The sequence below is a fragment of the Triturus cristatus genome, chromosome 10 (assembly GCF_964204655.1).
Source record: "Triturus cristatus chromosome 10, aTriCri1.1, whole genome shotgun sequence".
In the NCBI taxonomy this organism is placed as follows: Eukaryota; Metazoa; Chordata; class Amphibia; order Caudata; family Salamandridae; genus Triturus; species Triturus cristatus.
In genome coordinates, this window is record NC_140593.1 from 860,504,701 (window position 1) to 860,527,659 (window position 22,959).

Consider the following 22,959-nt stretch of genomic DNA (forward strand, 5'->3'; position numbering starts at 1 on the left):
AACTCTAGTTCACACCGCGCCTCCACTTCCCCCACCTCTTCTTGTTTTCTGCCTTGCCTCCTGGACAGTAGTATTCCCAGAACTATTGGTATCTGTTTCCATTGCCATTGCCTCTGATTTTGGAGTCGCAGGGACAGTATAACTAGGAATGTTTACCTTCTTGCATGTAAGAGAGGCTCACTGAATCCCTTAGAGGTGCAGGAATGGCCCAGCTGAATCAAGTCTCTCTCTCTCTCTCTCTTTCTCTCTGTTGTACCTTCCTTTCATGTTTTCCCTTGCTTTTATGCTTCTGGTGTTTCAGTCCTACAGGATGGGTGCATACCTAAAGGTGAAGCTAGAGGAACTGCGTTGAAATTTGATTCATTAATCCCCTTGGTGACCCCTGCATTAAAACAGTGATTGTTAAATTATTTGGAAGGCCCTTGTAAAAACGGTATATACCTAGATTTTGTCATTTAGGAGACAATGTGATCTTTTTCCATCACAGTCATCAATGCATCAGATATGTATTAAAAGGAGGGCTTGTGCTATTGGTATGGTTGATTGTTTTGACAAGTACCCATCAGTTAGATACATTTGAATTGGGATTTTATTTATCTGATAGTTTTCCGTACTCTGATGTCCGTACAACTAGTCAGATTGCTTGCTTGTTTACAGCTTAGTAAACCATTTTCTGGCAATTGTTTAACTAGTGTCTGTCCACTTGCAGCTTCATCCATGGCTTCATATATCTTTTAATAAGATCTTCCACTCATCCTTGTTGCTGAGAGAAATGGGAGCCTTCCTGAGTATGAAGAATACTCCACTTTATTTAGTTTCAAGCCAATGCAGGATCATGAAGGGAACTCATTATCATTAGGTTTCCATCTCTAAGAAAGAGCTGCTGCCTTCTGTGACTTGAGGTTTTCTTGCGGCTTCCCTACGGACTTTTAATTTATTTTTACAGCTCTCAGGTGGATTGATAAATTAAAAAATTGTGCAAAAGTGCTATTTTAAACCATAGCGTGAAAGCGCTTTTTAAAAAGAAAATTGATTACATCAGCACATTGTGGGACAGGGTTGGGGAGTTGGTGGAGGGTGGGGTGCAAAAAAACTAGGGCAGGGGTGAAGCAACTTGCGGTATAGGTGAAGCAACACAGCGGGCAGGTGGTGAAGCAACAAGAAGAGAATACAAGCAAGAGAGAGCAACGTGGACTTCAGGGGTTGAGTGGGGCAGAAACACATGCGCAAGATAGGGCAACATGAATGCTGGTGGTGGGAGAGAAGCACAGGGGCAAGCAAAAGTGAGCGTGTGAAAAGCACACAAGGGAGACAGCTGGAAAACACAGGTGCTCTCATGGAGTGCTTAAACAAAAAGAAAAAAGTAGTTCCCTTAAAGAAAGCACAGAAGCAAGCCAATCAAGGAGACTGTGAAAGGCTACGCTCCATAAGAGGGGCAAACACAAGAGACAGAACAATGAAAGCTAGCCAATAAAACTCAAGCAAATAAGAGTGACAGTAAAGCCATCCATTGATAAGCAATGGGAGGGGTTGTAAGCACCTGTATGTTGTTGCTAACAGCACAATATGTGTTTCACAACCAAACCGCTTACGATCTATGATAGGCCCAACCTATAAAGTGGAGAACCTAATTTCTGAATTCTTTTAGGTTGGCATATAGCATTTATGTATTAATATACATACATACAATAAAAGTTAATTTAACAAGCACGTTTTCATAAGAATTATAAAGGAAAATAGAACCATAATGCATATTAAGTCAATATGGTATGCACTCTTAAATGTATAGTCAGCAATCCATTTGTCATAAAACAGTGGTGATATACTTTTCCATTAATGAGTCACACCCAGCTCTGCTGCCCAATGCCTCTTCACCTTCCAGTACATAATTTATGGCAGACAAGCCTATATTACTTAATTGGCAATCTTCAGATTTTTTTTTTTACAGCTACAGTAGTCCCCCTTATTTCCCATAGCTTACCCCAGCCGTATTCCTTGTTAAACGTGTTGCTAAAGGGCACATACTTCTGTTTGGACCTCGATGGGCCAATGAATAATTGTAATACGTAGACAATTTGAATAGTTCCACAAAATCCCTCCTCATAGCCACCATTTTCATATTTGTTATTTTATCTTATACTTCTTTCAAGAGGAGGGCTTTAGGAGCACCCCCACCTTAACAATGATTTCCCAAATGTACTTTGTGAAGCAGAAGCTGAAATAATATGTCATAAGTCCAGGTCCCTCCAGCTTATTAAGCTCACACCAGAAGCAACTAAGCCTTTTTGATTTCCCCTCCCCCATTCAAAATCCCTTCTCCACAAAGAGCAGCAGGAAATACTTTCCACGCGCAAAATTAATCATCTGCCCAATGATTCTTAGCCGAGTGTATCATAATATTTTAATCCTAGGTTTTATATACCCAGGGCCCTAGCACACTGCCGCTTTGTATGGGGATCTACCTGCCCCCTGCTTGTTCTAAGCAGAAATACATAATTTAATTTGTGGATCTGCAACCTGTGATTATTAAGATAACATTTACCTTTGAGGGCGAGTATCGAATTTCATAGCCATTGTTTTCTTTAGAGTAATGGTTATTTTAAATGTAGCAAAACTAGCTGTAGCAACAATGGGTTTTTGAATTCCCATATTTGTCTGGGAGGACAATTTAAATGATCTGTTAAAGCAAGACTGGCAGCGAGGTGCCAAGAATCTCAAAGGGTGAAACATTATGGGGCATATTATCAACGGCCAGCGATAATTATCGCTGGCCGTGCTTAGCGATAATAATATTATCGCAGGCTATCTCTAGAATTTATGGCCCTGGTAGCGCGTTATTAACAACTCGGTTCTCCAGGGCGATAAAATTTCCAGAGATAGCGAGGTTATCGCCCTTTTGCAGGGAACATCGCTGGTTTTCCAGCGATGTTCCCTGCAAAACGGCGATAACCTTGCTGATTCGTATCAGCATAATCCACCCCCTGTGTTAGGGATGGCTAAATCAGGATTTTAGCAGACGTTAGATTTTAGCGAAAACTTCTGTTTTCGCCAAAATCTAACGTCTGCTAAAATCATGTGGGCTGTCTTGTAAATATTACGATGTAAACATCAGCGATATTTGTAAGGTAGTCCATCCGGAGGTACGCCTAGTAACACCCACTTTGCATCTCATTGGATATTCAAAGGGAGGCGTTGGGAAAAAGGGTGCTAACATGCGATTATGCATGTTAGCACCCTCTTGTAAATAGGGCGCTGGTTTTATCTCTGCTTTTTTGGCTTTGTAAGCTAAAAAAGCGGAGATAAAGCCCTTGTAAATATGCCCCTATGTGTCTAACGAGTATCAAAAGGTCATGGAGAAAAATACTGAATAAAAATAGGGCCAGTGAACAGCCTTGTTTCAGACCTCCCACAACTGAAATCTTGCTTGATGTTTCCCCTCTGCCCCGAAATGGTCAGAATTGTATTGGAGTGAAGCTTTGACAGAAGCCGCAAAATATACCATGGATGCTCGGAAATAAATGGGATTACCTATAATTCTGCCAAATAACCTGCTTCACCAGTATTGCAGTAATACTAAAGCACTGTAAATGCAGAGGAATTTGAAATGGAATGCTACAAATTAAGTTGATTTCCTTGACTTGATTTGTGGGTGCAGTTTAAGTACTGCAATCAGTAGTATATGCGATTGGTGGCTACAATTGAAGCACTAGTGTGCACCGGCAAAAAAAGAGGGTGCATTAGGAGCAAATAAATAAAGTGATATGCCAGAGTCTTTGCATTATAGAAATTCAACCAATTCATTGAAATTAACATTTTGTTTATTTTTGTATATTTTGTATTGTCAAGTAAAGAAAATATTTCATAATATTTCATAATGTATGTATGTGCTTTATGTATACTTGTTTCTGTAGTTTAGTTCTTTTTTTTTGAGGTTTCGATCGTACAAATTTCTTAGGCTGGGATCCCCCGTTTCAAATAGTGATTCCGTGGGGTCCACAGAAGTTAAAAAAGAACCGCAGGTCTAGGTAATGAGATGGTACTATGGTTCTGTATAAATATATGTTTTTATAGCTGTTGGACATGAAACAGCATGACATAAACCATACATGTACATCCCCATAGAGTTAAATGCTATACATTACAATTGTGAAGGAAGGGGAAGGGATATATATATTTTTATAAATATATATATATATATATTCACTGAAAAAACCATAGGTTTCACACACGTTATAGTTAGGAAATAGCATTAAAAAAACCTTGCTAATTCACTGAAAAAACCATAGGTTTCACACATGTTATAGTTAGCTGGACATTTTACTGATAAAAAACCAATGAAATTCCCCCGTTATAGTTACTGTAGGCAACTATAACTCACGCGACCGCAATCCTCTGCTGATGCTAATACTGTATTTAGACACTTATTTGCCCATATCTTCTTCCATTAAATTTTAGCTATACATATATTACAAATATTTTTTTTTCATAAAGACACATATGTCATCAGCAGAGGATTACGGTCGCGTGAGTTATAGTTGCCTACAGTAACTATAACGGGGGAATTTCATTGGTTTTTTATCAGTAAAATGTCCAGCTAACTATAACATGTGTGAAACCTATGGTTTTTTCAGTGAATTAGCAAGGTTTTTTTAATGCTATTTCCTAACTATAACGTGTGTGAAACCTATGGTTTTTTCAGTGAATTTGTACGGTTTTTTAAATGCTAAGTTACTTTACGCCATTTGTGGCGTGCGCGCCCACTTAACGCAGTTCGTTCCGTGCACGGTTTTTATCAACTTTAATAAGCCCTGTACATTTGGTGGCCTTCGGCCACCAAAAGCACACGGGGTGAGGTCAATGTGGATAGTGTTTTTTTTATTTCGATTTTATAATTTCATGTTGCCAAAATTACGTTTTTTTTCTCTATTAATAAGCCCTGCACATTTGGTGGCCTGCGGCCACCAAAAGCACAGGGGGTGGGGTAAGTGTGGATAGTGTTTTTTTTATTTTTATTTTTTTACCGTAAGCGTACGGTAAGCTTACGGTAAGCTTACGGTAAGCGTACGGTAAGCGTACGGTAAGCGTACCCCGCGAAATTGCCGAAAAAAAAATAAAACCGTTTTTGCTCTTGGGGGATGTTTGGGGACTCCCTCAACATGACTATGTGGGAGGGAGTTGTCAAAACAGCCCCGTAACATGTTTTTGGCCATCATGTTTGATAAACAACACTCAGTGCGAGAGACAAAATGGCGGACGCCGCTTCCTGGTTTCGGCTGATTCGAATGTTTACTAAGATCTAAGAGCCAATCAGAATCGCGCTCGCGCACGCCACCGTAAGCTTACGGTAAGCGTACGGTAAGCGTACGGTAAGCGTACCGTAAGCGGGCTCAGATATATATATTGATTTAAAGGCTATTTTCTCAGAATCTACTGAACAGATTTACACCAAACCTACAAAAGGCACTTCCTTGACCTAGGGACTACCTCTCTGCCAAATTTCTAGTAATTCTGTTCAGCCGTTCGGGCTGTAGCTCGTTCTAAAGGTCCTATGGAAAAATGCATGGGAAAAACGCGTTTTGGGACCCCCCTTTTATCTCAGCCCCCGCTTGACGAATCCCCCCGAGACTTTCAGGGTAGGAGTGGAGCGTAGCGCCCCACCTATTTTGAGAAATTCGCGAGGATTCGTCGACCGGCGCCAAAGTTATTCAAAATAGAATGTTGAGGTTTTCCTATGGAAACGTGGTCCTAACTATAACTACCTACTGGCGACCGCCAGTAGGTAATATATATATATATATATATATATATATATATATATATATATATATATTACCTACTGGCGGTCGCCAGTAGGTAGTTATAGTTAGGACCCCTTTTCCATAGGAAATTCGCAACATTCTATTTTGAATAACTTTGGCGCCGGTCGACGAATCCTCGCGGATTTCTCAAAATAGGTGGGGCGCTACGCTCCGCTCCTACCCTGAAAGTCTCGGGGGGATTCGTCAAGCGGGGGCTGAGATAAAAGGGGGGTCCCAAAACGCGTTTTTCCCATGCATTTTTCCATAGGACCTTTAGACAGGGCTACAGCCCGAACGGCTGAACAGAATTACTAGAAATTTGGCAGAGAGGTAGTCCTCAGGTCAAGGAAGTGCCTTTTGTAGGTTTGGTGTAAATCTGTTCAGTAGATTCTGAGAAAATAGCCTTTAAATCAATATATATATCTGAGCCAGCTTACGGTACGCTTACCGTAAGCTTACCGTACGCGTACGGTGGCGTGCGCGAGCGCGATTCTGATTGGCTGTTACATCTAAGTAAACATTCGAATCGGTCGAAACCAGGAAGCGGCGGCCGCCATTTTCTCTCTCGCACTCTGAGGGGGGGGGCTGTAAATAAAGGCAAAAAACAAATAAAGGGGCTGTTTAGACAGCGCCCATGCACATAGCCATGTTAGTTGAGTCCTCAAAGGCCAAAAACGGTAAATTTTTATTTTTTGAAAATTTCACCGATTACGCTTACCGTACGCGTACAGTGCGCTTACGCTAAAAATTTTAATAAAAAAAAAAAAACTCTCTGTGCATGGCGCGCACGGAACGAACTGCGTTAAGTGGGCGTGCACGCCACGAATGGCGTAAAGTAACTTAGCATTTAAAAAAACGTACAAATTCACTGAAAAAACCATAGGTTTCACACACGTTATAGTTAGGAATTAGCATTTAAAAAACCTTGCAAATTCATTGAAAAAACCATAGGTTTCAGACATGTTATAGTTAGCGGAAATTTTACTGATAAAAAACCAATGAAATTCCCCCGTTATAGTTAGTGCAGGCAACTATAACTCACGCGACCGCAATCTTCTGCTGATGACATATGTGTCTTTATGAAAAAAAAATATTTCTAATATATGTATAGCTAAAAATTTATGGAAGAAGACATGGGCAAATAAGTGTCTAAATACAGTATTAGCATCAGCAGAGGATTGCGGTCGCGTGAGTTATAGTTGCCTGCACTGGTTTTTTCAGTGAATATATATATATATATACACACACTCTCTCAAGGGCAGAGGGATAACCGAATGCAAAGCTTGTAAATGTTCATAAGCAGTTTCAGGGGTTACCTGATGACTTCATATTACTGAAGCACCAAGCTTAATTTCTGGACTTTCTTTTTACAAACAAATGTAATATGGTGTTTTAAGTCCAATTGTTTGAAATGAACAGAAGAAAGACTTTAATTTCTAGAATGCTGTCTAATGAAAGGCCATGTCAAGTGCCCCCAGTGTCAGGAACGCACCTGGTAACCCTTAGATTGAATTAGGGACACCTGGCTGCAGAATTGTTATTGTGGAAAAAATCTGACTTCAGGTCACATATTAATGCTGTTGGCCCATCTTTCTTACACTAGGTCGGAAGTTCATTATTGCAAATGCACGTGTGGTGAACTGCGCCGTCATCTACTGCAACGATGGCTTCTGCGACATGTGCGGATACACGCGGGCGGAGATCATGCAGCGGCCCTGCACCTGCGACTTCCTTTATGGGCCCGGCACCAACAAGATGGCGGTGTCGCAGATGGCCCAGGCCCTCGTGGGCTCTGAGGAGAGGAAGGTGGAGATCTCCTTCTACCGCAAGGACGGTAAGAGCTCATTGGGTCCTTGGGTTTCTATGACATATGGATGCCTTACACACCTTTCACTCTAGGGGTGGTTCGGAACATTTAAATGCCAGCGGACTATTCTAAAGGGAAATCAAATATTCTAGTAGATTGATGATTCTACATCGTGTGTAATGTGGAGAAGCAAAGCTGTCAGATTTTCTGCCTCCTGTGTGTAAGTAATCTATCCAATACGTGTTTTTTTCTTTGCATTCTGTTTCTTTAGTGCTGTCTATTACATTATAGGAATCAAGACTCAAAGTACCAGAATGCAAAAAAAAGGCGGGAATTGATTGATTACTCAACACATGATCCTGGGAAACTCACGCGCTCTGGAGTAGTCAACAAATGTTACCTGAACAGTGATGTCGCTCTGAAAAGCTGAGAGGGCAGGGAGGTCAGTCACTGATAACTGTGTAATCTTTGGTGGATCTAAGGTGGCCATCGCACTCCATGTTGTTATAGACACCGTATCCCAAGTACTGGCTTTTGTACGTGACAAGTTACCTACTGCAACCTGGTTGCTGTAATCTTGATAAACCTACCATTGATTTAAATAGACTCACACACGTGGTAGCAATGAAAAGCCCAGGGCTGGAAATACAATGCCTGTGGAGGCAATGAGTGAAGTGACCACTCTAAGTCATCCCCAGCCCTAGCAAAGTATCAGCAGTACAAACCTGTAGAGAAACATACCCTATGTCTCTGCAGGGTCATAGGATGGGTTTCTCTACAGGTTTCAGTTTGTCAGGTCACTGGGACTTCCATCAGACTTTGCTTTTTTAATAGTGATGTGTTATGGGAATTTGTAGATCTCAGCGGAAACTTGATGGCAGTGGTTACTCTCAAGCCTTGACCGTGGTCCAGGGTTTACCTTATTTAATTTTCTGTATGCCATTTTGTGTGATGATTGCACACATACATACTTAGCATGTGACGGGGTCTTTTTTGTGAGGTCAATTGAATAACGATGGGCACACGGGAGAAGAATTGCTTCAAGGGCTGATCGAAGACCATTCCCTGTGCTGGTGGGACGCATGGACATTGTGGTATCAGGAACAAGTAATATACATACAACTGGGCCCTAGATTTGCGTTAAAACTAGACCTCAGGAAATTGTTTAGAGTTGATACAGAACAACAAGAGTGCTGTGTTGTGAATGATAGGAGAGTGACAGTTTGAAAGAACTCCGAAGATAAGTAGATAACATAAACAGCGCTTTGACAAATTTTGTCCTGTCTTTGTCTGGGTAACTTTGAATGATTTACTTCAGTATCATACAGTCTCCAGTGAAATGTGGTGTTACACCTGCTAAACTTGAACCTGTAGATTGCAGTTGAGCCATTTCATATCTGTTTACATGTTTATTTCTGTCAATTAATATTGTTTGTTATTATGATTGTGTGTTATTAACATCTTTATTGCACATATAGGGGCTGGGACAATATTCTTAGGATTTCCTTACACAAAACTGTTGATAGCAACTAATTTGCTATCTACCCTATAAACCAATGAGTTTGGGTGAGGCTCTGTAAATGATGCAGCTGGTTTTGAAGATAGTGCACATTGCACTGGGATCCGATGGAGTTCTATCAGGAGGGTGATATGGTCATATTTCTTCAGGCCTTGGAAGAGGCATGCTGTGGCTTGTAGGATGCTCTTAAGGGTGCCAGTCTGGAGTCTGGTAGGCCATGGAACAGGGCATTACCATCATCAAGATGGGAGAGTACAAAGGCTGGAACAATAGTTTTGAAGTCACTTTCTGGGGGAAAAAAAGTCCCACTTTTTTAACCCCTTCAGTGCCACGCCCTTTCCCCGCCCTGTGCCGGCCGTTACATTAGCGGGCGGGGTTTATGACGAGCTGGACTCGTCATGGGCACAGCGCAACCGCGGCCCATGACGAGTCCAGCTCGTCATGGGCACTGAAGAGGTTAAAAAAAAAAGAGAGCTGGTAACAGACTGTCTTTGCTTTTTTGAAACTGTGTTTCTTTATGTTATGGTTGGTGTCCATGGTGAACACAAGAGACTTGGCATTCAGTGAAAGTTAGAGTTCAAAGCTGTCAAGATGTATGTCATTGAATCAGCTTTGTACTGTTTGTTGTTCTTAGCAAATAAAAGGAATTATGTCCAGGCCGCATTGCGCTACGGGCAGGTGCTGAACATCCTGGTCAGGATGATGTGCAAGCAGTGTTTGAGGCATTGGATATATGAATCAGAGAAAACTTTCAAGTAGAGTTGTGTTTCATTGGTATACTGTTGAATGTTGATGCTGTTATCTGTGAGTAGAGCACCAAATGGCTCAACCAAAAAAATAGTCTATTTCAGTGCCAGGTTTGGAGGGCCACTCTCTGCTTTAATGACATGCTTTTTAAATGTATTTTTGTAATAGGCCATTTTTAAACATATGCATGTACCTTTAGAAGGCGGCATTTTTACATTTTATCACACTTAAATTGTAATATCTAATGCATTTTCTTTTAATTCAGGTTTGCCAATGTGAAATCTTGTGGCTTTGCCAATGCTTGTTTGTTTTAGAATGCGCCTCTTCAGTGCATTCTTAAAGACTCTTACCCTTGTAGCACACTTTTTTGTTTCAAGAGCTCAACATTTTGCATCTCCCTTGACAATTGTTCTCTGGGGTGGAGTTCTGCACCTTTTACAACATCAAGTGTTTGGTCGTAGTACTACCATTTTGAGTGCCGCGTCACCTTCTTATATACAGTTTTGGGTCACAACATGAGTCATTACCAGCTCATGCCACATCACAACCCAAGTACTGCCTTTCAAAATGACTGCACTCGCAGAAGGGCATGGCTACATCTACCAGACCTTGGGTTGGTAAGTCTGAGACTTCATTGAGTGGCTGTAGTTGAACAGCTGGTCTGTGCCACATCTTTTTTAATTTGTTAAATCGATATGGACTCTCAATGAGGTTAGAGCTATTTGATAGGTCTCGCTTGGAGATTCAAGGTTTGCACATTTAATCACGGGTCTTACATCCTTTCAAAGAGGTCGTTTGAGGGCTTCTTAGGGGTAGATAGCTTACAGCAGCAGAACTTTCCTTGTACACTGCGGTGCTGGGATTAGTGAAAATGTGAGAAAATTAAAGAGGCAGAGGAAAATACCCTGGGGAGAATGATAAATTGTACAATAGCCATTGTCAATGCCAATAGGTCTGGTTTAAAAGGAATGTAGTATGGTAATCTGAAGTATTCCATGTAAATAACATGGAATAGACCTTTATTTGTGTGGAGGCAAAAAATAGCAGAAAAATGATGTAGGTTAAAAAGTCAGGTGACACTTGCTGTGTCAAAATGAGACCTAAAAAGGAAATGTAGGTTAACGACTGCCTCCCTCCCTCCCGTCTGTGCTGCTTCTAGAAAAACACAACATAAATTATCTAGCTATCTAAGACGCTTCAATAGCACTGCAATGTCATGTGCATGCTCCTGAAAGTTCACACCTAGGCAGCTAGATAAAAAACACAAAATGTTCACAGCTGGGTGGAGGACAAGCCCTTTTTTGTGGAAGCCCACAACTTCGGCCCAATCAAACATGTACTCCTGGCTCCTAACATGTGGGTGGAGCCAATGCCCCTTTCTAGTGATGCGCACATCGTTGACAGTTGCGTTGTCAAGCCAGGTCACAAAAATGCCTGCATAGTCATTTAGACTAGAGAAATAACTCACAAATGCAATCCACTCAGAGCTGAGCGCAAATCACGCTTGCTCCAGTGTTAGCATGGGCATTTCCCACCAGGCATTGCCTGGTGTTTACTGCACTACAAAAGAACATTATTTGCTACATGAATTATACTAATGAAATAAAAAAACATATCAAACTGACTTCTGAGAAGCTGCAAAGTAGCATCATCATGGAGTGGGAAGCCTCAAGAGCAGAAAGCAACGTAATGGCTCCTTGCTGACACTCAGTGTGAGTGTGGGCAGCGCATGCAGTTGGTGTGTTTTACATTAAGGCAGTCGTGTAATAGCAGTAATGTAACATGAAGGATAGTTCTGCTGTCTGAGGCCTGAACTGGTAACTTTTGTCCTATGAAAGATAGCCGATGTCTGAGGTCGGCACCTGTAGGTCCAGTGATGACTGAGAGATAGCTCTGCTGGTGCATGCCTGAACCTGTACTATATATGTAGTAATAATAATAATAATCCACATTTGTAAAGCGCGGACATTCACCCGTAAGGGTCTCTAGGCGCTGGGGGCCGTCGGGAAGATTAAGCAAGCTATTGCCCAGAGTCACATGGTGCCGGGCTAATCTGCCGCCGGCGCCGGGGATCAAACCGTGAGCCCCAGATTCCGGAGTCAGTCGCCCTAGCCGCGGCGCCACACCTCTTCCCTAGTGTGAGCAGTAACAGGGCTGTCTATTGACCAAGCATGTAGCGGCAGTTCCTCCGTAATAGCGGAGTAATTCGCCAGCAGATGAAAAATAAAATGATAATAAAACAATGTTATTATCATTTTACTTTTCACTGGGTGGTCCGATTCGAGTCTTGGGCGGGGCCAGGCAATCCTCGATTGACAGAGGCAGGGACTGTAAGGAGGAGTGGCGATGGGCACTGTAGTGCGCATGTTGGTTTGGCCGGCCGTCGTACAAACCCAGCTGAGTTGTGCAAGCCGGGTGGAGATTAAGCACAGGCTCTCTGACCAATCCTGGCGCTGCTCTCATGCTGGGTAATAGCATGAGAGCAGCATCTGGATTGGGTGGGGATTCTGGGAGCCTGTGCTGGCCATTGGACTTCTGAGAGCAGAGGAGCACAAAGGTAGCCGGGTGCGGCAGGTAAGTCTATTTTTCCATTATTACTAACCCCCCTGCCCCCGCGCCTCCCTACTTCTGTGTATTGGCAGCAGCTGCTACTGCAAGCATGTATGCTTATGACATCTAAACTGCACTATCTAAAATCTAATGCCTTCAAAAGCTGTGTAACCAAAGGGATAGCTCAGCAGTGTGAGACACAGACGTGTGTTTTGTGACTTTTGAGGGCTAGCTCTGAGTGTGAGGAGCAGACAAGGTCCCCTATTCGGGGTAACCTGAGGGAGTGGCTTGAAATCTTAAACAGACCCCTATGAGAGTGGTGTCATCTGAGAGGTTGTTGTGCTGGTCAAAGCCAAAGCATGTATGTCCTATGACACTTGATGGGAAACTCTGCAGTGCGAGCCTCATGCCTATGAGGTGTGTGTCTGCTGGAGATAGTTCTGCTGAAGCTATTGCCTGTTGGTCTCTGCAACCTGTGTAAGAGGTCTACTGTGTAAGCCACAGACTGTCAGATCTATGGAACCTAAGAGACAGACATGCTGACGGAGACCTGAACCTGTGACATTGCTGTGCTCTTTGTGTCCTGAGCTTGAATTTAATACTGAGAGGTAGCACTGCTCTCCGAAGCCTGTGTCTGTAATTTCTTCGTAGCCCAAGAGAAAATTTAGCTTTCTTTTAAAGAAAAACTTGTCATGGAAAGTTGTTTTTGACTGAAAAGAAAACAGTAAAAAAAAATGTACATTTCTCAGCATTCATGTAACTGTAGTAAATGTGGAAAACAGTAACTCTGGTCAGTCAAAGGTAAAGGAAATATTTTTGTTAACTTATTTCACAAATAGGTTAAACAAGCATTTGCAATGCAATAGGTCTCACATTTACGAGAGTTTGACCTATTGGCACTGTAAATAACAATACCTTTTATTTATGTGTTGTTTTTAAAACTGAAAAATAAAAGGCATTGTCATTTACAATGCCTGCAGCTTAAACTCTCGCAAATGCGAGACCTAATGCATTGCATATGCGTTCGGCGCCCGTGCTATTAAAATAAAAAAAGATTTAAGAGAGAGCGTGTCCTGCCTGCAACTACAGGCAGGACAAAGCTATTTGAGATAATAGTGCTCGGAGGCTGTAATTAAAGCCTACCGAAAAACAACACTCTTAACAGGGGGTGTTGCCAGAGGAGGTTACAAAATGAGACAAGGCAGTACTAAGGAGGGACTACTAAGCCTTTTGACCAATGAACAGCCACCGTTTACAATGGACAATGATACAAGCCAATGAAAAATTTGGGTGGAGAGTGGGCGGAGCTTCAAGTCCCTACCTGAATGCCTCACAGAGCAGCGCATGTGCTGCCCAGGCTTGACCTAAAAAGGCATAAGACAATTTGATGTCTGAGAGTTAAAAAAACAATCACGGGGTGCAATTGGGAATGGTTCTCAAATCTGTTTATATTAAGGAGACTTCCTTAGTTTGATTGCGTTATTAAAAGATGAAAGTACTTTAGCTCATAAATTGTACATCAAGTTTTATTCCTGATCTCAAAACCTAGGGATTTATGATTTGTTCTTTGATACTGATGGAAGACAATCATTTTTGTGAATTAGTTTTAGTTATGTGGACACTTGTGAAAAACTAGGGGCAAGGATAGGTGTCCCAGGAGAAAGCTAGATATATGGATTCCCCTGTCTGTCGCTTTTCTCAAATGATAATCCGTAACATGCAAGCATGTACACTGTACATGTTTTTGGTCTGTGTGTCTCATGTATCTCTCACCATCTCCCTCACATACCTCGGTAATCAAGCACCCTAATTTTTTGGGGATTCGGATAGTTGAATAATGAGCATTCGGCTTCAGTTAGTTGGGCTACTTATGTGAATAAATAAAGAAAATAATTACCAAAAATTTTTGTTTCATGAAAATGAGGTGAACAGCAAAGAAGCAACATTTCCAAATGCCTATGACATATAAAGTCAATAAGCAGATGCTCATGACTTGAATGTGCCCTGGGGGCATCATCTGAAATCAAACCCTAGCTCCCTTGTATCCAAAGTCAGCAACGTATCCACTATCTACTGTGCTTACAATCTGTTCTATGCGAAAATTGTATCACAGAGAGCTTTGGCAGGCCTTTGGTATAACATAAACAAACCTTTACTAATTCAAGCGAGCTGAACCTTTACTACGAGCGTCAGACAGGCCTTGTGTGAGCGGGATACTCTGAGTAGTCGTGCTTCAGTTCAAATGCCGCTAGTAAATCATACCCGAGTGGTGTGTGTGGCGTAACGCTGAGATGCTGGTGTCATCAGGGACACCCCGAAAGTGAAGTCAGAGGAAGTGCCTGCGCATCTGGCTGGCTCTGCTCTGCTGCGTCACTCTCTCTCTCTCTCTCCCTCCAGCCTGTTTGTCACCGGTACCTCATTTATCAGACCTGCCTGGACGGCGTCCATGGACAGTGTGCAGAGTCCCAGAGGCCGGAGACAGGAAGAGTACACAGCTGTCAGCCGACAACGGAGCGTCCTCGCCCCGCCTCCGCCACGTCACAGGCTCCGCCCAAACCCCCGAGGGCCAAGAAGGATTCCTGACAAAGCCTGCGTTTGCCAGATGGATTTTCGGCGCGCACTTCCGCCGCACAGCCAAGGTTCAGAAAACCGTGCCAGAATGAAAGCTTTGAATAAAGAGTAGAAGTTAGAAATAGAAGAGATGGAATTTACGAAAAGGTTCCAAACTCCACAGAAACAGGAGTGTAGAAAGTGGAGGCAGGAAAGTACAACCATGAGAGAGATTGTACAAATACATGGGGCTTATTTATGAGCCCCAGCGTCACTTTTACGCTGCCGTTGTGGCACTTTTTGTGATGCAGCGGTGGCGTAAATAATGCACCAACTTGTGCTATATTTACGAAGTGACACATCTAGGTAGATGCATCACTTCGTGAACCCCTGCTCTACATTATACCTGCATCAGGTATAATGTATGCAGGGTGGGCGTTCCCCGCAAGAAAGGGTCGTAGGGGAGGCGCAGTGAAATCTATAAGATTTCACTGCGCCACTTCTAGGATGCTAATGCGTCAAAACGTTACACCTGCCTCATGGCAGGCGTAAGAGTGAAGCAGGCCCTGTGAAAGGACACCTCTGGAGTTGCGTCTGTTTTCAGACACACCCCAGAAATGCGCCACTTTTGCACCGACAGATACGTCAGTAATACTGACGTATCTGTCATCTCTTGTGACATGATACGCCATAAAGTAAATATGATGCATTCATCATGTTGCAAGGAGGGCGCCCAGAGAAGCGCCTCATCGCCGCCGCATCGCTGCTTTCATGCAGCGATGCGACACTTCTCATAAATGAGGCCCTCTGAATGTTGTATAGGGTGAATGGGTTAAATATAGAGTAATTGGTATGGAATCAACGTAATTGTGGTATTTATGCACTATGAGACTGGTGTAGGTACAAGGGAACGTGTTCATTTCGTGCAAATCTGGTACGTTGAATACAGAGTGACTGGGGCAAATATAAGTTAACTGATACAAGTGCAGTTAGAATGGCTGTAAATAAAATGTGACCGATGTAAATAGTGGGTAACTTCAGTATCAGTTTATGACGGTGAGAATACAGAGTAACAGAGACATAAATACAGGCATCAGTCGCAAGAGATCAGGATAAGTGCAGCATAAATACAAGTGGAGGTTACCCGAAGCTTATCTGTAGCAGATACTATAGCCTGCTGGGCCTACCTATAACTGGCACAATGGGAAAACCAGGTATATAGGGATGGGGTTCCTTGTCTGTCATCGCATCATGTTTGTATATCCAGGACTGTGTAACCCCGGAGGAAGGGATTGTGAAAAGTTCTACAAAAGGTACCCACGGAGCAGCTCAGATGCGTACTTTTTAGCAGCATGGAAACTGAAGTGAAGTTATCATTCAAGCTCCGTGCAGGCGTGGACTCAAAAACGTAGGTGCAACCGCAATGCTGTGATTGGCTCTACCCCAGCCCTAGTGGTCTTGCTAAGCATCAGTCTGTCAGGAATTCTCCTCATTTTCATAAAAGCTGGTCAACATTTGCAGACACGCCTTTGTAATTTACTTGCTGTTACACACTGACTGTGCGCTGCAGAGGCGTTGCCCCATTGAGCTTTCTCACTACCTTTAGAGCTGTACCAGCACACTGGGCGAGGACTACCACCTTTTAAGGTGAGCCCAGGCCTCTGTAAATCAAATCACCCTATAATAAAGTGCTTTGACGTAAATGAGTTCAGCAGTGCCAACAGACTTGGCGCTGAACTTTGCAGTCACCCTGTGTGATCTCTTCTTTGGGGTTTCCCAACTATGGCGCGTGCTGGGGCAGGCTCAAGAAACGCTCTTGAAGGCAGGATCGGATCCTAGAGGCCTACCAAAGGCGGAGGCACTGATGCAGCCGCCGCCTCCATCGACCCAATCTTATCACCCTTGTCGCTCTGCTTTCTGGCGCAGTCACCTCTCCTAAGGCCGTGGGAGAGCCCTTCGCTATCGCCCTGCGTGGCCCGCACAGGGACCAGCCTTTATCCTGGTGATAGGGGAAAGTACATTCACCTGATCTGATAAGGGCACTTTATAAGAGGTCACAGCCCAGCCCATGGGAATCAAGTCCCAGAAGGCTCCCGCCGACACTATTGAACAAAGAGTGGGATTTTAGGCCTTATTCTCTTCATAATGTATTGAAGTGTGCAATAAGTGTATAGAACCTGCCTCCAGTCTCCTTGCTAAACGTCTTTTTTGATCACTTTACTCACTCTTAGTAAGAAACTGAGTTACTCTACTGTAATGTGTTATTTAACTGTGGCAGTTAAGTAAAAGAAAGGACTAATCTACTCATAGGTTACCACACATTCTAACCCTGACGACGTTTTGAAAGTAACTTAATTAAACTGCATTAACAAGCGTTTTTTTTTATTACAAAGCCCATAGAAGCATAATCAATTCTCTAGTGCACATATCACATGTATTCTGCATCCTGCACCTAGAGGTTGTCTCTCATAGAAAGCAGTAAGAGATCAAGAATTAAAATGAATATTGCATGCGGTTTGATGCTCTATGTGTGTGTGTGTGTGTGTGTGTGTGTGTGTGACTGTGTGTGTGAGTAACTCACTCTTTGGGGATGGGATCTCATAGTGTGGTTAAAAACTAACAAAGATAGACAAACACCATCTTTCTTTGCACGTGTGTGTGTGTTTGTGTGCTTCCTTTCATTTGTGTGGCAATATCTCGCAATTGTTCAGTGCACTGATCAGCTAGAGCGGTCTGATTTTTTTTTTTTTTAATGTATTTTTATATTTTATTGGGTATTTAATCAATGTTGCTACGTTACGTGACGTTCACATTTTGGAGTAGAATCGTTGTGGATCTGTTCAAATTGTATATTGCACACATTAATCATTGACACAGAATGAGCAAATTCCAAGGGAAATGATTCGTCATTGTCTGATATTTTTCATAGTATTGTACAAGAGCATCTTAAGGAATTAGCTAGTATGTAAATATGAGGCTATCTTCTGTATGGTGTACTGTAATCTACTATTCTCCCGCGACCAACTTTCATCGATCCACCCTTTGCTTCTTGAAATTAAAAGCAGATTTCTAATTTTTTCTGTATATTTTAGCAGCAATTCTTGGTATTTGTCTGTATTAGTTTTAACTTGAATACAATTAAGTGTTTTTAATGTTAGATTTGTATTTAATTGTTGCAAAATGCATCCTGTCAAAAGAGGATTGTCGCGATCTTTCCATTTTTAGAACATCTACAAAAATGCTTCTCCGGCAGGTCTCTTCCTCTTAGCTGTAGTTCATACTGTCGAACCATGTACATTAGAATCTTAAAGAGAGCTGTAGAATTGTCCTCAGCTTACAACTGGACCGTACGATCACAACATACATTAAAACCTACGATTTTGAAGACTTGCAGACATTACTTTTTTGCTTGAAGACAGAGTTGAAGGGATTTGCGATGTTTTGTTCCACTCCCATTCAAAGTCAAACAGATCTGCACATCATTCCACAGTTCTTGCGAGAGTTTCAGCTGTGCAAGCAGAAGTATTGTGTTCCTGTTCCAGAGCAGGCTGGCTCTGGGAAGGCTTCTCTTAATCCAAGTTCCCAGAATAGCTTTTCCTTATACTCTCTCAAATGAGGCTTGCGACAGTATGGATAAACATAGCAAATAGAAGCTTTTTTTATGAATGCTCATTGTGGTAACACTCTCCTCTACCAGGGTTAGTGAATATTGTGTCAGCAAAGATGCTCTATAAAAGAATTTTACAAATGTAGACCCTTGTTTCCTAAAGTTTGTGCAGCACCATGCTATGTAGTGCTGCACAAGCAGACCTTTAAAAGGGTAAGAAAATTGATGCCATCGTTTGCTTGCTCTGCATGGTGCGAGTACCCAAACAAAAACAAAATTCGTGCTATGATCTTTTGATTAGCGTAGATTTTTATTCTTATCTTTGATTAGTTTGATGCAATTTTTGCCTGCCCTAAAACATATGTCATATGGTACACCCTGCAAAAATAACAGCTAAGTTGTCGAGTGTCCTTTAGAAATGGGAAGTGCAGACTTAGGGGTCTATTAGGATGGCGGGCGGATCGCCACCGCCCGTATGGCTGTGGCGATCCGCCCGCCATTTCCGTCTGCCCGCCTAACATTTCCCCCCCACCATACTACGATGGCGGTGGGGACACAGGTGGACGGAAAGACCGTCTGCCAGTTTTCCGCCAGTAGGCAATCCGCCTGATTGCCTACCGGGCGGAAAAGACCTGCCATAAGGCACCGCCATCCATATTACGATGATGGGGGTCTCATTCACTGGTGGCTGGTCCCAGCACCACTAGGGTGGCGGGCGGACTGGAGTCCGTCCGCCATCCTAATAGACCCCTTAGTATTGAAATATGGGGTTTAGTGTCCGGTTTAAAGAAATACTATGTGTAGATCATTCAGTGTGATTCAATACTTAAGGGTAAACCTAATTATCCAACCATTTTATGAAGTTACCAATGTTGTGAGCTATGCTCAACATCTCTATTAGGCAATTTCTCCTGCAACAGTTCTTTCAGGACAATTATCCATATAAAATGTTGGTGTTTACATTGATTTTCACTCTTAAAACCCTATGGAAGCAGCATTTTTACCTTCCTTTTATAGAACTTCCCAATCTTCATGAAGTTCCCGAAGTTTGGAACATTTTCAAAATGCCACAAGATTTGCAGAAGTGATGCCCCACAAGTTTGAGAACCTCTTAATAGTATTCTGTCTTTCGAAGAACCTTCATAGTATTATTTATGTTGATCTTGGCCTTTTTCCTGCTTTATATATCATTCATCACTTTTAGAGTTACAGTTTCATACTTTATGCCTATAATTATGAACAGTACCTTTAATATTGTGGCCCATACATGAATATTGTTTGTTACCAACCCGACGTTAAATTTAGCAAAGACTTCGTGGTGCCTTATTCTGGCTTGTATCATTCAGCACAATATTTCTTAATTTATTTTATCTCCAAGTAGTGCTTTGCGTCATGTTTTAGCTTTAGTATTTATTTAGGGCTAGAAGATAAAAAGTGACTTGTAATCTACATACAGCAGGGTGGCATGGTTTGTGTCTCACAGTGATTACTTGTATCTTTATGTTTCCTTGGAATGTAATCACAAAAACTTCTGATGTGACGACAAACAGAGGGGATAAAAGTGGGCATCCACAATTTGTGTCATTTCTGGAAGTTAAATTACCTTTGAGAATAGGCTATTTTTTACTACGAACAGTGCTTCATTTGTAAATAAATACATGATTAAACAAGTGTAGAGGTCCAAAGAACTTCATAGGAGCATGCCTCTGGCTTTGACAAATTGGGTGCTAAATACCAAGGCTGCCTAGTTTTGATTCGACCTCGTGCCTCTTTCCACCACCATACACATCCTGTCTCTCTCTCTCACCACACCAGGCTTCTTTTCAGTCCATCCCTCTTTCTTTATTTGTCAGTGTTATTCTTTTTCCTTTTGTCTCCCTTTCTCTCTTGCTGTGCTTCAAAGTCTGGTGATAAAAAGTAAGTTGTATCCCCACGAATGAGTTCTGGTGCCCATCACTGCCACCCAAAAGCACAAACTGAGCACTGGTACCAAGACTTTCAACCCATCACTGTCTCATTGATTATTGCAGATGTGTCCACTCAATTCCATGGCAGGCAAGAAAGCATGAAAAATAATAATTAATTTCATCCGGTTTTTTTTAGCTATGTGAATTAAGCCTCACATATAATATATATAAAACAAGGACCCCCTGTGTCTGGTAATAGTTCCTAGGGCAGGGAAACAATATAGAAGTTAATAACAAATCCTAGGCCACAATAAACCTGGCGCTAATCAGGTTTTATACATATAAACAGAAACTCAGTGTACTACCGAAAAACATTAAAAACAATTCATTTTATTAAAATAATCATATTGTTAAAATAAATATATTGATTTGAAAGACAAATAACATAACAAATGACATAACAATCAAAATGACCATGTATATGTGTGCTGATGTAACTTCACAAATATTCTAAACAAAATATATGGAAAACACATAAAAGTACATTATATGCTAATAAAAAACACAACGAGTAGTATGTATAAAACCTGATTAGCGCCAGGTTTATTGTGGCCTAGGATTTGTTATTAACTTCTATTAAGCCGAACATTTAACCATGTTTTGTTAAAGCCATAACTACTTTAAGAACTCCAACCTCTTTTTTTCTGTTATTTGCTTAAATACTCTGTCTCATCTTTTGGTCTACATGCCTGCCATATGCTCGGGTCTCAATGATGCACAACGAGTCGAACTTTATTGAAATCATAGAGACTCGACTTCAAGACACAGTTAATTATAAATGATTTGTTCATTTAATGTTGGTGGAATATAATTGCTTATTCTCTTGCCCAGTAAGTTTCTATGAGAAATGCCCAACATAACCTTTGATTTCTACTCCGATTCTACTAATTTCAAAAATACTTTAAAGATTATTATAGAGAATTTATTTCCTGGGCATTAATTTTCTTTGGATGGTTTCAGCATTGAGGCCTTTCTGTGCTTAATGATTTTTTTTGTTGAAAAGTCATCCTTTTAATTTCTAGTTGTCCATATTTCCATTCCACAAAAATGTGCCTTCCCAGGTGCCTCACGTGAATCATTTTTAACAAGCCTCACTTAGGCCTAACTATGGGGCATATGTATGAAAGCAAAAATTAGTCGCAAACGCTGCGAATCGCAAAAAACAGCGTTTGCGACTGATTTTTCGCTATTTCATATGTATGACACATTTCCAAACTGAAAAATAAGAAATCGCTAAATTAGCGATTTCTTAGGCTGCGAAACAAGAAAACTGCGAATTTCCTAGCGAATACCTAATTTGCGATTCCTTAGCGTTGCGAATATCGCTAACAAGAAATCGCTAGCTAAGAAATCGCAAACACATGTATGAAAAAATCGCAAATTGCGATTTCACGAAATTCGCTAATTAAGAAATCGCTATTAACACCAATTGCTTGCAGGTGGTAAACTGGTGCAAGGTACAAAAACTAGCCCACAATGCAACAAACACACCCACAATGGCTGCAATGTACGTGATAGCCAGGAGGCTGCGTATTCGGGCCCTTGCACACAGGAGAATGAGACAGGAATGTATCTTCAGGCTGCGCATCACCCTGTTACAGAACACTGAAGAGGAGATCTATGACAAGTACAGACTGCACCCACAGACCATAATGGACCTGATTGAGGAGCTGAAACCCCACTTGGAGCACCCTACTCGCAGGACACAAACAATTCCCACACATGTGCAGGTCCTGTGCTCCCTGCACCTCCTGGCGTCAGGGAGTTTTCAACGGGTCATAGCGGAGGTTGGTGGTGTGTCACAGAGTGCACTTTCGCGCTTCTTCCATGCCTTCCTAGATGCAATGCTACTGAGGCTCCCACATCACATTTACTTCCCCACCACCCAACAGGCATTACAACAAACGATACTGGACTTCTACCAGATTGCACGTTTCCCCCACGTCATCGGCTGCATTGACGGGACCCATGTGGCCATCACACCCCCAGCAGAAACTGAATATGTCTACAGGAATCGGAAATGCTACCATTCCCTCAACATACAGATTGTGTGCAACGCTAAGTATCACATCACCGACATCGTAGCCAAATACCCCGGCAGTACACATGACTCCTTCATCTTCCGACACAGTGGAATACACAGACGTCTGAGTGCTGGAGAGTTTGGGGAGGGGTACCTGCTCGGTAAATACATTGCACACATCAATACATCCACTACATCAGTTGAGGGGGGGGACATTGACTCACCTATTGTGTTTTTTTCCATGCAGGTGACAGTGCCTATGCAGTGCGCGACTTCATCCTGACCCCATACCTGGATCCTGCAAATGCAAGTGAGAGGAGCTACAACAGGGCACACAGATCTACACGCTGTGTCATTGAGCGAACCTTCGGAATCCTGAAGAGCCGCTTCC

General features: G+C 42.1%; 1 protein-coding gene across 1 annotated transcript in view; it reads left to right on the forward strand.

The window, feature by feature from the left end:
• The window catches only part of KCNH2 (potassium voltage-gated channel subfamily H member 2), a 1,592,201-nt gene that overhangs the window by 244,990 nt on the left and 1,324,252 nt on the right, over positions 1 to 22,959 (forward strand). The window contains exon 2 of the mRNA XM_085628486.1: positions 7,402 to 7,632. Within this exon, the coding sequence (XP_085484612.1) occupies positions 7,402 to 7,632 (231 nt within the window). The remainder of the gene's footprint in view (positions 1 to 7,401; positions 7,633 to 22,959) is intronic.